General features: G+C 38.9%; 3 protein-coding genes across 3 annotated transcripts; all 3 read right to left on the reverse strand.

Moving 5' to 3' along the window:
- Nucleotides 1-634: 634 nt before the first annotated feature.
- On the reverse strand, nt 635-5,018 carry LOC115053180 (extracellular calcium-sensing receptor-like). Its single transcript, XM_029517746.1, has 9 exons — nt 4,789-5,018; nt 4,263-4,557; nt 4,059-4,145; nt 3,586-3,855; nt 3,090-3,296; nt 2,727-3,002; nt 1,876-2,103; nt 1,656-1,779; nt 635-1,545 (listed from the first exon to the last, which is right to left on the reverse strand). The coding sequence occupies exons 1-9, from the start codon at nt 5,016-5,018 to the stop codon at nt 635-637; spliced, it is 2,628 nt and encodes an 875-aa protein (XP_029373606.1).
- Nucleotides 5,019-6,484: 1,466 nt separating this feature from the next.
- LOC115053182 (extracellular calcium-sensing receptor-like) lies at nt 6,485-10,477 on the reverse strand. Its single transcript, XM_029517747.1, has 9 exons — nt 10,248-10,477; nt 9,722-10,016; nt 9,486-9,572; nt 9,013-9,282; nt 8,517-8,723; nt 8,154-8,429; nt 7,708-7,935; nt 7,469-7,592; nt 6,485-7,395 (listed from the first exon to the last, which is right to left on the reverse strand). Exons 1-9 carry the CDS (start codon nt 10,475-10,477, stop codon nt 6,485-6,487), a joined length of 2,628 nt encoding a protein of 875 aa, XP_029373607.1.
- A 1,214-nt stretch (nt 10,478-11,691) lies between these two features.
- LOC115052706 (extracellular calcium-sensing receptor-like) lies at nt 11,692-15,781 on the reverse strand. The gene is made up of 9 exons (XM_029516984.1): nt 15,657-15,781; nt 15,084-15,378; nt 14,821-14,907; nt 14,324-14,593; nt 13,816-14,022; nt 13,393-13,668; nt 12,907-13,134; nt 12,676-12,799; nt 11,692-12,602 (listed from the first exon to the last, which is right to left on the reverse strand). The coding sequence occupies exons 1-9, from the start codon at nt 15,764-15,766 to the stop codon at nt 11,692-11,694; spliced, it is 2,508 nt and encodes an 835-aa protein (XP_029372844.1). The 5' UTR covers nt 15,767-15,781.
- Nucleotides 15,782-16,428: the final 647 nt, after the last annotated feature.

Below are 16,428 nucleotides of genomic sequence, written 5' to 3' on the forward strand. Positions count from 1 at the left end.
GAAGAGTGTTGTCAGTTATCAGATCAGGTTGTATCTGTAGGAATATATATTATGAACAGCTCAGTTGAACCCATGGGCTTGGTCAAGACTACAGTGTCATTGACTGTCTTCAAATGAATACCACTGCTTGATTCACTTTGATGAGCGAGAGCTCTTTGCCCAAGCTTTAAAAATAAGCTGTGACAAATGCATTTCAGTCCTCTGCTCTGGTCACTGGTCTAAAAAAAGCGTTATGTTTAATAAGGTCCAAGTTAGGGTTAAGTGTCAACTTGAACAGTACTTTGTACTTGTACTAAAAACAGTGAAAAGATTTCATTGTGTTGGTCTTGCATATATTATTCATTGTGAAAGGCATTTCACACTGAAATATATTTATTAATAATCACATAGCATCCTATTACCAGAATCACAATTAAATGATATTCACTTATTTCTCTCTCTGTATATATATGTATGCAAATATATATATGTATATATGTATATATATATATACATATATACACACATATATACACATATATATTTGATTATGCCTTAGCTCATCGTCATTAATTATATAAGCTTGCTTTTACTACCAGTATTTGCCTGTTTTTTTATTACATTGAGACACATTCTGTTAAAATCTGTGTGATTTTTATGACCCAGTGCCTCGACCCATAATAGCTTTCTTTGTGTTCCTCTCTGGTCTCAGCAGGATTATGTAACATTTGGGTCCAAAAATCGCCAAGAAGAGACCAAAACTGGAGGCCAGAATGGCAAATACCTCCACAGCATCTGCATATTTACCAGGTGAGCTGATATAAGCAGGAACAAAGGCCACCCACACAGCACAGAAGATCAGCATGCTGAAAGTGATCAGCTTGGCCTCATTGAAGTTATCTGGAAGATTTCTTGCCAGAAATGCCAGCAGGAAGCTGAGGAGAGCCAGTAAACCGATATAACCCAGTAACACTGCAAAGCCAATTGTGGAGCCAACTACACACTCATAAACTATCTTGTCATTGTGGTATTGGGTGTTTTTATGAGGAACTGGTGAAGCAGAGACAAGCCAGGCAGTGCAGATTGCTGCCTGAACAGAAGTTAGAACCAGAACTGTCCCTCTCTGCTGAACAGCACCAAACCACTTCAGACTGGCTCCACCTCCTGGTTTGGAGGCCTTGAACACAGCCAGAACCACCATGGTTTTAACCAGGATACATGAGACACAAAGGACAAAGCTGATGCCAAATGCTGCATGTCTCAGCTGGCATGTCCACAGTCTGGGACGGCCAATGAACAGCAGTGAACACAGAAAACACAGTTTGAGAGACACCAAGAGCAGGAAACTGAGTTCTGAGTTGTTGGCACGCACCATGGGTGTGCTACGATGGTGGGTGAAGATCCCAAGAACAACAGCACAGATAAATGTACCCAGCAATGATGTGGCTGTCAGACAGATTCCCAGAGGCTCATGGTAGGACAGGAAGTCTGTTTTCTTGGGAACACAAAGGTCACGCTGGGGGCTGGACCAGAAATCCTCTGGACAGCTGATGCACTCAGTGGAGTCTTAAAAAACAGCAGAAGGGAGGAACATTCATGTTGAGTGAATTAAAATAAAAAAAAAAAAAATAATATATATATATATATATATATATATTTTTTTTTTTAACACCCACCAAACTTATTGCTGATCTTCCCCTCAGAACAAGGGATGCAGTCAAAACAACACTCAGGTTCCCCCTTCTTTCTGGCCCTGCGGGTCCCTGGAGGACAGCTCTCACTGCACACTGAGCGGGGAGGCTGTTGGGAGACCAGAATTAAAATGTAATTCTGTGTTGTTAGGTAACCATCACAGTGCATAAAAATAAACAATCAGAAGGAAAAATTAGAAGTAACCTCTTTAGATTCAAAGTTCCAGTAGATATTGTCTTCATGAAGAGTCAATTCTTCACCTTTTAGGGCTGATTTTTTAACTTCTCCCACATTCTGAACTTTAATTCCTCCATCAGGGAGCCACTGCCAGTTCATGATGTCATAGATTGGTAAGACATCACCATTCTCATCAAATGACACTTCATCACCAAATGAGGTGGTGAAATTCACCTTTTCCAAATAATACACAACCTATGAATATAAGAGTGAGAGATGGACAAATGGCCAAAAACAATAAGCTTTATCATTTCCTTTTTTTAAAAAATCTATATGCTTTTAATCATGGATATCTTTTTCAGAATATATAATGGCTTTGAAAAGAAAACTATTCTACAGTTAGAATAGCAATGGGATATTTTTATTCTTATACCAAATTTGATTAATACAACTTCCTACCCTGACAACAAAACAAAAAGGTGGACTTATTGAAATAAGAAGGTATGAAAGCAATTCACAAGCAGAGAAAGTTGAGCCACTGAAGTAAAAAAAAAAAAAAACCAAGAAAGTGATCAGAATAAATAGTAACTAGACATAGACACTTCTGACATTATTATAAATCTTCATTGGTAAAGAAAATCTATTTATTTTAGGGCCCGACACATGTGTTGTACACATGTATGCATATTTATCTATATTTATGGATTTGGAGCTCAGACAAGCACTTCTCAAAGTTCTGCCTCTCCATTGTGGCGAAATTGACACTGGTGCAGCAATGAATTATGGGACAGCATTTTCTCCTTTCATTTGCAAAAGGAAAGTTTTCTATCTGAAGGAGTTGTTCAACGGAGCAGGTTGAATGTAAGTTGATATGTCACCTGCCAGGGCTCCAGTCTCTGTAAATCACCACAGCTGTTCCCACTGAAAGGCCCTCTGCCTGGCTCACACTGCAGCAGCTCATGAAGAGCATATGCCAGAGCGTACACAGCTTTGTACACATTGTACTCTGCTCTGAGTTTTAAAACGTCCAAGTACTCAGTCTGCACAGTCTCTAGATCTTCTTGTCCAGTACATATTGCTCCTCCAGCTTCCACCCAGCCTGATGGAGGTGGTGCAAATCTACATTTAAATGTGTGTTCCCAAAACTGATTTATCTGAAACACATTTAAAACTGTGTAATTAAAACAATGTCAGCATATCACGTATGTAAATATATAATATTTGTAAGCTTAAAATCTTACCACATTATTTTCAATGCTCTTGTTGTGGTTTAGGTCAGGACGTATTTGTAACATGAACTCCCTCAGTCCTGGTATTTCTCCTCGTCTGATGGCGATGCCCAGTGTTCCCCCCAGGTACGGCATGAGGTGGGGGGTCTGGAGCACAGCAGCTGATGTCCAGGCTTCACTGGCAATCCACTGCAGGCCTGTCACATTCTGCCTCACCACCTGTACATTATATTAACAATTAAAAGCTAAATTCATACTATTTCTCTGAATCATACATAATATGTGGTCAGGGTTTTACACATTAGTATCAAGCAAAATTATATATAACCTTAGTTTAGTGTTATTTTTCCAAGTGAGCAATTCATTCTCAAAGTTTCTCAGCATAAACTTAAGCAAAACGGAGGTCTAACTAAAACAATGATGTTTATTTGGCACAGACCAACTTTAGGTTTAAAGAGAACATTATAATGCATGTTCGATTTTCATGATATTGTATTTTAAACCTAACCTCTTCCACAAGATTAATCATGTCAATCTCATGTGCAAATGCAATGACCACACGAGCTGTGGATTTCTTTATCACATTCACAATCCTCCTTAGTGCAGCTGGATCATGACCTTCAGGCAAAACCTCTAAGTAGGCCAGACAACCTCCATCAGATGGACCCAGGTCAGACTGGAAGGATCGGGCAGCATGAAGTCCATAATCATCATCACTGATCAGCAGACCTGCCCAAGTCCAGCCAAAGTGTTTCAGAATCTGAATGATAGCTCGCACCTAAGAAGACAGAGAGGAGGGAGGGTTAGTGCTCAGGCTGGAGTAATGTTTCATCATAAAATGTGTGACACAGGTGTTATGATGGACCATATTTAATTGGGGCTTTTCAGTTTTGCTTTCTGAAACCATAAAACTCTACTATCTGCAAATAATGTTACAATGGGAATTTTTTTTCCTGTTAGATTTTTAGCTGATATTTTCACCTGAAAGGCGTCACTTGGGATCGTCCTAAAGAAGGATGGGAACATTTGTCGGTTGCTCAGGCAGGAACATGTAGAAAAATAACTCACCTGTGAAAAATACAGACTGGACATTGCTAAACCCTTTCAATGTCTCAAAGGGTTATTACAACATGTTTAATTAAATCTCAGTGTTCCAAATTAATGAAGTAGTACATAAAAACTTACCATGGGCACTCGGTACAAACCTAAGACAGCAGAGATGGCAATAGAACGTGTAGAGGAAGAATCACCCACAATCCCGAGGACTGGAGGGGTTCCTTCACAGGACTCATGAATTATAACTTGATCCTCTTGACCACTGGTTAATGACAATGCTGCACGGAATCCAATTCCTAGTTGCAGGCAGTTATCATACACACTGTATCCCAGAGTGACATTAGGGAGCAGGTTGGGGTTTCTGTTGATCTCATCAATAGCAAAGGCCATGGTCTGGGCCTGTTTGAATCCTAAAACATCAAAACTAACACAGAAAAGATCACAGTTTACAAGAGAAAGACACAATATATATGTACATTCTGTGAGTTATGCAGATAATTAAGAACAGCAACCATAATAATAATAGCCCGCTTGAAAAAAAAAAAATGACACTTCAAAAGATCAAAATGGATAAAAATGGCACAAATAATAAATGCATTTCTTTCACTGTATAAGATAATAAGTTGGTTTGTTCCTGTTTTCCTGGCAGACTCACCCATGACAGGTCGGCTGCTGTGGTTCTGAGGTAAAAGACAGATCAGGAAAGGAAGCAAAAAAGTGAATTTCTAACAAAGCACCTACAACCACATCTCCAGCTTTGTGCATCCCGTTGAGATGAAACCGTCCCTGTAACTGACAGGAAGTGGAATAAAGAGAGGAGGATGCAGCAGAGGAAAAGTAGGAACACAACATGAACAGCAAGTTGGCGTCTGAGAATGTCCACATGACTTTCCTCTGGTTGACACCTGACTGCAGTCCCTAAATTAAATCGTTGAGTCTCCCCCTTTTATTGATTTACATTTGTTGAATCTTGCACACCACCCACCAGGACAGAAGAAGTAGGGGCAGGGACTAAAACACATATCAAAAAAGATTGATTTGAATTGAGGCAGAAATATTTCATGGACTTAAATAATATATATCCAAGGCAATGTTCAATTCTTTCCATTAAAAATTGAAGTTGTGGCTGACCATGATGACGGGGTTTACTATAATTTACATTAAAGCCGTATTCCATGAAGTTAACATTTTTTTAATGATAGAGTTCGAGCAGATATATGTATCAAAACCATCCCTTTGAACAAAGTACAAGCTCAAATGTGTCAATGAAATAAACAAAATATAACAATAATAGAATAAAGTAAAATGGCCAGCAGATGGTAGCAGAAGCATTGTTGAAATAAAAATGTTTCTACAGTATCTAGTTTTCATGGTGCTGTGCTTCATACAGGTTTATGATGATAATGTTTACTATAATTTCCAACACAGACATATTATTTATAATTAACAAATCTTTTGAGTGTCATATAAAGTGCGCTTCCATAATTGTGATAGATGAAGTTGTACATTGTTGTGCCTTCCAATAAAACATTGAATGGCTTTGGTCTAAAATACATGTTTTCTTCCATATCATTCTGAGCTTTCTCTACAGTATCTATTTTCATGTTACTGTGCTTCATAGAGATTAAATGGATTTGGTTGACAACTGCAGTAACTTGGAACTGGCAGAATCAATTATACCAAGTTATCAGTTCTGCAGAAACACACACATCACTTTAAAGGCATACTCCACTGATACACTCTAAATTTACACTCCCAAAAGGAGCCCCCAGCCAGATAAAACAGCTATCTAATGTTTTTTTCTGTCAAACTGGGACAAAATAATGAGTGGCATTTCAGAAAAATTCAGGTTCACATGTGGCTGTCTGATCTGAGGCTTTAAACACTGTACAGTTCTCCCACTGAAGTCTGTATTTTATTTATTCACCACAAAGGATCTCTAACAGATAGTATCTCCATGATTTTACTAATGTTCATATTCTGAGCTTTTTGAGTTTTGGGGCACATGTAGGGACTCATGCAGGACAGTAACAGACATAGAGACCATTAGCTCAGGGTTAAAATGAAATGCTGAGAGATGAATTCAAATAATTTGTATAATTATTCATGGAGAGCAATTTACAGCGTGATCATGTGTTAGAAAATGCTATGTACTTCAATGCACCAAGGAGAAAAAAAATGTGGGACTTCTTTTTTCATAGATGTCATTATTAATTACAATATTATGCCTCAGCTCATCTTTATTAATTACACTACCTTGCCTTTACTATCAGTAGATTTATTTTCCTGCTTTTTTTTTTTTTACATTGAGAAATATGATTATTTCTGTTGTGTGATATTTAGTGTGATTATTATGACCCAGTGCCTCGACCCATAATAGCTTTCTTTGTGTTCCTCTCTGGTCTCAGCAGGATTATGTAACATTTGGGTCCAAACAGGGCCAATAAGAGACCAAAACTGGAGGCCAGGATGGCAAATACCTCCACAGCATCTGCATATTTACCAGGTGAGCTGACATAAGCAGGAACAAAGGCCACCCACACAGCACAGAAGATCAGCATGCTGAAAGTGATCAGCTTGGCCTCATTGAAGTTATCTGGAAGATTTCTTGCCAGAAATGCCAGCAGGAAGCTGAGGAGAGCCAGTAAACCGATATAACCCAGTAACACTGCAAAGCCAATTGTGGAGCCAACTACACACTCATAAACTATCTTGTCATTGTGGTATTGGGTGTTTTTATGAGGAACTGGTGAAGCAGAGACAAGCCAGGCAGTGCAGATTGCTGCCTGAACAGAAGTTAGAACCAGAACTGTCCCTCTCTGCTGAACAGCACCAAACCACTTCAGACTGGCTCCACCTCCTGGTTTGGAGGCCTTGAACACAGCCAGAACCACCATGGTTTTAACCAGGATACATGAGACACAAAGGACAAAGCTGATGCCAAATGCTGCATGTCTCAGCTGGCATGTCCACAGTCTGGGACGGCCAATGAACAGCAGTGAACACAGGAAACACAATTTAAGAGACAAAAGTAGTTGAAAACTAAGTTCTGAATTGTTTGCACGGACTATTGGTGTTTTGCGATGATAAATGAATATCCCAAGAACAACAGCACAGATGAATGTACCCAACAATGATGTGGCTGTCAGACAGATTCCCAGAGGCTCATGATAGGACAGGAACTCTGTTTTCTTGGGAACACAAAGGTCACGCTGGGGACTGGACCAGAAATCCTCTGGACAGCTGATGCACTCAGTAGAGTCTATGAAGAAAGAAGTTGTGTTGAGATCCATGCATGTATTGTAAATCTAAACTGCATGATATTCAACACCCACCAGTCTTATTGCTGATCTTCCCCTCAGAACAAAGGATGCAGTCAAAACAACACTCAGGTTCCCCCTTCTTTCTGGCCCTGCGGGTCCCTGGAGGACAGCTCTCACTGCACACTGAGCGTGGAGGCTGTTGGGGGAAAACGTTTATATATATATATATATATTCCTGTACATTTCTTTATGCTTGAATTATGTTTTATCCATAGACAAGAGCAAAATGAGCCTGAAAAAACATAATTTACCTCCTTAGATTCAGAGTTCCAGTACACTTTGTCTTCATGAAGAGTCAGTTCTTCACCTTTTAGGGCTGATTTTTTAACTTCTCCCACATTCTGAACTTTAATTCCTCCATCAGGGAGCCACTGCCAGTTCATGATGTCATAGATTGGTAAGACATCACCATTCTCATCAAACGACACTTCATCACCAAATGAGGTGGTGAAGTTCACCTTTTCCAAATAATACACAACCTATGAATATAAGAGTGAGAGATGGACAAATGACCAAAAAACATAAGCTATATCATCTCTTTGTTTCAAAATTTATGTTTATACTTTTATGCATGAAATTCTTTCAAATTATGAGGCACATGCATCCACAGCGTTTTCTCCTTTAACTTGTAAAAGGAAGGTTTTCTATCTGAAGGAGTTGTTCAACGGAGCAGGTTGAATGTAATTTGATATGTCACCTGCCAGGGCTCCAGTCTCTGTAAATCACCACAGCTGTTCACACTGAAAGGACCTCTGCCTGGCTCACACTGCAGCAGCTCATGAAGAGCATATGCCAGAGCGTACACAGCTTTGTACACATTGTACTCTGGTCTGAGATTTAAAATGTCCAAGAACTCAGTCTGCACAGTCTCTAGATCTTCTTGTCCAGTACATATTGCTCCTCCAGCTTCCACCCAGCCTGATGGAGGTGGTGCAAATCTACATTTAAAAGTATATTCCCAAAACTGAAGTACCTGAAACATATTTAAAACTGTGTGTTATAAATAATGACAAAATATCACTTGTGAAAATATCAGCTATTAGAAAAATTAATATCTTACCATGTTATTTTCAACGCTTTTGTTGTGGTTTAGGTCAGGATGTATTTGTAACAGGAAGTCCCTCAGTCCTGGTATTTCTCCTCGTCTGATGGCGATGCCCAGTGTTCCCCCCAGGTACGGCATGAGGTGGGGGGTCTGGAGCACAGCAGCTGATGTCCAGGCTTCACTGGCAATCCACTGCAGGCCTGTCACATTCTGCCTCACCACCTGTACATTATATTAACAATTAAAAGCTAAATTCATACTATTTCTCTGAATCATACATAATATGTGGTCAGGGTTTTACACAGTAGTATCAAGCAAAATTATATATAACCTTAGTTTAGTGTTATTTTTCTAAGTGAGCAATTCATTCTCAAAGTTTCTCAGCATAAACTTAAGCAAAACGGAGGTCTACCTAAAACAATGATGTTTATTTGTCACAGACCAACTTTAGGTTTAAAGAGAACATTATCATGCATGTTCGATTTTCATGATATTGTATTTTAAACCTAACCTCTTCCACAAGATTGATCATGTGACTCTCATGTGCAAACACAATGACCACACGAGCTGTGGATTTCTTTATCACATTCACAATCCTCCTTAGTGCAGCTGGATCATCTCCCCAAGGCAAAACCTCTAAGTAGGCCAGACAACCTCCATCAGCTGGACTCAGATCAGATTGGAAGGATCGGGCAGCATGAAGTCCATAATCATCATCACTGATCAGCAGACCTGCCCAAGTCCAGCCAAAGTGTTTCAGAATCTGAATGATAGCTCGCACCTAAGAAGACAGAGAGGAGGGAGGGTTAGTGCTCAGGCTGGAGTAATGTTTCATCATAAAATGTGTGACACAGGTGTTATGATGGACCATATTTAATTGGGGCTTTTCAGTTTTGCTTTCTGAAACCATAAAACTCTACTATCTGCAAATAATGTTAGAATGGGAATTTTTTTTCCTGTTAGATTTTTAGCTGATATTTTCACCTGAAAGGCATCACTTGGGATCGTCCTAAAGAAGGATGGGAACATTTGTCGGTTGCTCAGGCAGGAACATGTGGCAAAATAACTCACCTGTGAAAAATACAGACTGGACATTGCTAAACCCTTTCAATGTCTTAAAGGGTTATTACAACATGTTTAATTGTACATGCTTAATTTGCCTATTTAGTTAAATTAAATCTCAGTGTTCCAAATTAATGAAGTAGTACATAAAAACTTACCATGGGCACTCGGTACAAACCTAAGACAGCAGAGATGGCAATAGAACGTGTAGAGGAAGAATCACCCACAATCCCGAGGACTGGAGGGGTTCCTTCACAGGACTCATGAATTATAACTTGATCCTCTTGACCACTGGTTAATGACAATGCTGCACGGAATCCAATTCCTAGTTGCAGGCAGTTATCATACACACTGTATCCCAGAGTGACATTAGGGAGCAGGTTGGGGTTTCTGTTGATCTCATCAATAGCAAAGGCCATGGTCTGGGCCTGTTTGAATCCTAAAACATCAAAACTAACACAGAAGAGATCACAGTTTACAAGAGAAAGACACAATATATATGTACATTCTGTGAATTATGCAGATAATTAAGAGCAGCAACCATAATAATAATAATAGCCCGCTAGAAAAAAAAAAGACACTTCAAAAGAACAATATGGATAAAAATGGCACAAATAATAAATGCATTTCTTTCACTGTATAAGATAATAAGTTGGTTTGTTCCTGTTTTCCTGGCAGACTCACCCATGACAGGTCGGCTGCTGTGGTTCTGAGGTAAAAGACAGATCAGGAAAGGAAGCAAAAAAGTGAATTTCAAACAAACCACCTACAACCACATCTCCAGCTTTGTGCATCCCGTTGAGATGAAACCGTCCCTGTAACTGACAGGAAGTGGAATAAAGAGAGGAGGATGCAGCAGAGGAAAAGTAGGAACACAACATGAACAGCAAGTTGGCGTCTGAGAATGTCCACATGACTTTCCTCTGGTTGACACCTGACTGCAGTCCCTAAATTAAATCGCTGAGTCTCCCCCTTTTATTGATTTACATTTGTTGAATCTTGCACACCACCCACCAGGACAGAAGAAGTAGGGGCAGGGACTAAAACACATATCAAAAAAGATTGATTTGAATTGAGGCTGAAATATTTCATGGACTTAAATATTATATATCCAAGGCAATGTTCAATTCTTTCCATTAAAAATTGAAGTTGTGGCTGACCATGATGACGGGGTTTACTATAATTTACATTAAAGCCGTATTCCATGAAGTTAACATTTTTTTTAATGATAGAGTTCGAGCAGATATATGTATCAAAACCATCCCTTTGAACAAAGTACAAGCTCAAATGTGTCAATGAAATAAACAAAATATAACAATAATAGAATAAAGTAAAATGGCCAGCAGATGGTAGCAGAAGCATTGTTGAAATAAAAATTTTTCTACAGTATCTAGTTTTCATGGTGCTGTGCTTCATACAGGTTTATGATGATAATGTTTACTATAATTTCCAACACAGACATATTATTTGTAGTTAACAAATCTTTTGAGTGTCATATAAAGTGCACTTCCATAATTGTGATAGATGAAGTTGTACATTGTTGTGCCTTCCAATAAAACATTGAATGGCTTTGGTCTAAAATACAAGTTTTCTTCCATCATTCTGAGCTTTCTCAGATTCTCAATTCAGGGTCACATGTGGCTGTCTGATCTGAGGCTTTAAACACTGTACAGTTCTCCCACTGAAGTCTGTATTTTATTTATTCACCACAAAGGATCTCTAACAGATAGTATCTCCATGATTTTACTAATGTTCATATTCTGAGCTTTTTGAGTTTTGGGGCACATGTAGGGACTCATGCAGGACAGTAACAGACATAGAGACCATTAGCTCAGGGTTAAAATGAAATGCTGAGAGATGAATTCAAATAATTTGTATAATTATTCATGGAGAGCAATTTACAGCGTGATCATGTGTTAGAAAATGCTATGTACTTCAATGCACCAAGGAGAAAAAAAATGTGGGACTTCTTTTTTCATAGATGTCATTATTAATTACAATATTATGCCTCAGCTCATCTTTATTAATTACACAACCTTGCCTTTACTATCAGTAGATTTATTTTCCTGCTTTTTTTTTTACATTGAGAAATATGATTATTTCTGTTGTGTGATATTTAGCGTGATTTTTATGACCCAGTGCCTCGACCCATAATAGCTTTCTTTGTGTTCCTCTCTGGTCTCAGCAGGATTATGTAACATTTGGGTCCAAACAGGGCCAACAAGAGACCAAAACTGGAGGCCAGGATGGCAAATACCTCCACAGCATCTGCATATTTACCAGGTGAGCTGACATAAGCAGGAACAAAGGCCACCCACACAGCACAGAAGATCAGCATGCTGAAAGTGATCAGCTTGGCCTCATTGAAGTTATCTGGAAGATTTCTTGCCAGAAATGCCAGCAGGAAGCTGAGGAGAGCCAGTAAACCGATATAACCCAGTAACACTGCAAAACCAATTGTGGAGCCAACTACACACTCATAAACTATCTTGTCATTGTGGTAATGGGTGTTTTTATGAGGAACTGGTGAAGCAGAGACAAGCCAGGCAGTGCAGATTGCTGCCTGAACAGAAGTTAGAACCAGAACTGTCCCTCTCTGCTGAACAGCACCAAACCACTTCAGACTGGCTTCACCTCCTGGTTTGGAGGCCTTGAACACAGCCAGAACCACCATGGTTTTAACCAGGATACATGAGACACAAAGGACAAAGCTGATGCCAAATGCTGCATGTCTCAGCTGGCATGTCCACAGTCTGGGACGGCCAATGAACAGCAGTGAACACAGGAAACACAATTTAAGAGACAAAAGTAGTTGAAAACTAAGTTCTGAATTGTTTGCACGGACTATTGGTGTTTTGCGATGATAAATAAATATCCCAAGAACAACAGCACAGATGAATGTACCCAGCAGTGAGGTGGCTGTCAGACAGATTCCCAGAGGCTCATGGTAGGACAGGAAGTCGGTTTTCTTGGGAACACAAAGGTCACGCTGGGGACTGGACCAGAAATCCTCTAGACAGCTGATGCACTCAGTGGAGTCTATGAAGAAAGAAGTTGTGTTGAGATCCATGCATGTATTGTAAATCTAAACTGCATGATATTCAACACCCACCAGTCTTATTGCTGATCTTGCCCTCAGAACAAGGGATGCAGTCAAAACAACACTCAGGTTCCCCCTTCTTTCTGGCCCTGCGGGTCCCTGGAGGACAGCTCTCACTGCACACTGAGCGGGGAGGCTGTTGGGAGGAAAGTAAGTTTTATTACTGTGCAATTACTTATACTGTATAATGATTTATCCATGGACAAGAAGAAAATAGTCTGGAAAAAAAAAATCACAATTTACCTCTTTAGATTTAATGTTCCAGAAGATTTTGTCCTCATTAAGAGTCAGTTCTTCACCTTTAAGGGCAGATTTTTTAACTTCTCCCACATTCTGAACTTTAATTCCTCCATCAGGGAGCCACTGCCAGTTCATGATGTCATAGATTGGTAAGACATCACCATTCTCATCAAATGACACTTCATCACCAAATGAGGTGGTGAAATTTACTTTTTCTAAGTAATACACAAGCTACAGAAACAGAACAAAAGGTCAAGTAAAAAGCAAAGCGGTTTGCAGACATGAGAAAAAATACCAACCATGCAAACATTGCTCTGTCTAACCTGATAATACTGGTGTTCACAGTAAAAAGAAAATCATTTTTAGCTGTCTTTCCAACATTGTAAATTTGACAAACCAATTTATATGTAACCTTATGCACCCGTAATAACTCCATAAAAGGTACTAAAATACATAATTCAGCAATATACAAAATACATAATATGTCACCTGCCAGGGCTCCAGTCTCTGTAAATCACCACAGCTGTTCCCACTGAAAGGACCTCTGCCTGGCTCACACTGCAGCAGCTCATGAAGAGCATATGCCAGAGCGTACACAGCTTTGTACACATTGTACTCTGGTCTGAGATTTAAAATGTCCAAGAACTCAGTCTGCACAGTCTCTAGATTTTCTTGTCCAGTACATATTGCTCCTCCAGCTTCCACCCAGCCTGATGGAGGTGGTGCAAATCTACATTTAAATGTGTGTTCCCAAAACTGATTTACCTGAAATATATCAAATATTATGTGTTATAAAGAATATAACTTCAGTGTCACTGTTTTAAAAACGATGAAACACTGTTTAGCAGTGACAAACAACGCAAATATATTACTTTTGTCAATATCACATTAACACAGCGATTTTTGACTCACCACATTCTTTTCGTAAGTATTGTTGTGGTTTAGGTCAGGTTTAATATTGAACAGGAAGTCCCTCAGTCCTGGTATTTCTCCTCGTCTGATGGCGATGCCCAGTGTTCCCCCCAGGTACGGCATGAGGTGGGGGGTCTGGAGCACAGCAGCTGATGTCCAGGCTTCACTGGCAATCCACTGCAGGCCTGTCACATTCTGCCTCACCACCTGCACATTCCATTTGGAAAAAATCGAAATGCAAAAAATCCCACAGTACTATGTAAAAAGGATCAAGTTTCTTCAAAGAGGAATTAAGAAAGAGATACTGAATTTGTGTCCAGTATAATTTATCTGAAAAGGTTATCTCCCTCTTTTAACTTCTAAGCAACACATTTAACATAAAAGATCCAGAGTAAATATAATGATTAAATCAATATTCAGTATTCACTATTCAAATTAATTTTGACTAATAAAAAAAAAAGTTGTATTTTCATATTAAACGATAGTGAAATTACAATTTAAGCCTAACCTCCTTCATGAGGTCAATCATTTGACTCTCATGTGCAAACACAATGACCACACGAGCAGTGGATTTCTTTATCAAATCCACAATCCTCCTTAATTCAACACGGTCTTCACTCCAGGGCAAAATCTCTGTGTAGGCCAGACAACCTCCATCAGCTGGACTCAGGTCAGACTGGAAGGATCGGGCAGCATGAAGTCCATAATCATCATCACTGATCAGCAGACCTGCCCAAGTCCAGCCAAAGTGTTTCAGCATCTGAATCATAGCTCGCACCTAAGAAGACAGAGAAGGTTAAGGTTAACAGGTTTCACAGTCAGAATGTGTAATATCAGTTTCAGTATTATTACTTGACTCAATTCAAATCCATCAATGAAACAAATGATATTATAGGTGACACAAAAGAGGAATATATTTGTAGCATACTATCATTCTCTTTTCTACCCAACATGCTTTTAACACCACATGTTTTATTTAATTTATTTTTAATTCTTGATTTTCACCTGGAAAGCATCACTTGGTATGGTCCGAAAGAAGGACGGAAACTTTTGCCGGTTGCTCAGGCAGGCACATGTGGCATAATAACTCACCTGCGTAGAACAAAGATAGTATATCCTAAAACGACTCAACACCTTTACCTTCATATACTAATAAAACAATAATTATGGTGTGTACAAATGACACACACACAAAATAACACAAAAGACAGCAATTTAAATTTGAAAAACACGTAATAGATAACAATGATCCAAAATAATGAACTTACCATAGGCATTCTGTACAAACCTAAGACAGCAGAGATTGCAATAGAGCGTGTTGATGAATCATCACCCACAATCCCGAGGACTGGAGGGGTTCCTTCACAGGACTCATGAATTATAACTTGCTCCTCTTGACCACTGGCTAATTTCAACGCTCCACGAAATCCAATTCCTAGTTGCAGGCAGTTATCATACACACTGTATCCCAGAGTGACATTAGGGAGCAGGTTGGGGTTTCTGTTGATCTCATCAATAGCGAAGGCCATGGTCTGGGCCTGTTTGAATCCTAAAACATCAAAACTAACACAGAAAAGATCACAGTTTACAAGAGAAAAATAATCAACATTATTCATTACCTCTGAAATAATATACATGTCTCACAACTACAGATACTGTTAACAATAAAGACAGACAACTGTTAAAACCCATATTAATGATAATAATAACAATAACAAAACAACTTAACAGATGACGTACAAAAAAATTGTCTGTTTAAAATGGCATTCATACAAAATGACAAAAATACAAAGAATAAAAAAAACTGAAATTGAGTTTCTTCTTTTACCTGAGAGACTCACCCATAGCAGGTCGGCTGCTGTGCCTCTGAGGTATAAGACAGGTCAGGATGGGTAGAAAAGAAGTGAATTTGAAACAGACCACCTATAATCACATCTCCAGCCTTGTGCATCCCATTTAGATGAAATTGTCCTTGTAACTGACAGGATGTGGAATAACGAGGGGAGAATGAAGCAGAAGAAAAGTAAAAACATAACACCAGCAAGAGCAAGTTGATGTCAAAGAACATCCACATGACCTTCCTCTGGTCGGTATTCTAGATTGAGTCCTCACATTTTATCTCTGTCCCACCCTTTTATTGACTTAAGGTATTGTTGTCTTCCACACCACCCATCAGGGCAGCTGAAGAAATATGGGGCAGGGCCTAAAATTGATCTCATTGGATATTGAATTTTTGTAAGGCAGAATCAATGGAATTCAATATTGATTAAATCGTTACAAGGCCAAATTTTCAAGCATGAGAGGGTCATGATGTCTATATTTTATGTTTTGAAGATTATCTTAATTTGGCTATTGGATATCAAAGAAAACCTCAAACATCATTGCTGTTTGATGATGTTCAATAGTGAATTCCATTAGTGTAAAACTGCTATTAACATTAGAAATCGATCCACAAAATCGCTACGAATATTTAACATGTTTTTCAATTTGGTTTTACTATTATCATTAGTTAAGGCTAAAAAATGCTTTCCAGAATAGATAAATTAGGTGAAATAGTTAGGCCACCATCCTGAGCATGGTAAAGGTGAAAACAATGAAAGAATGAGTGCATTA

The sequence above is a fragment of the Echeneis naucrates genome, chromosome 13, assembly GCF_900963305.1.
Source record: "Echeneis naucrates chromosome 13, fEcheNa1.1, whole genome shotgun sequence".
Lineage (NCBI taxonomy): Eukaryota > Metazoa > Chordata > Actinopteri > Carangiformes > Echeneidae > Echeneis > Echeneis naucrates.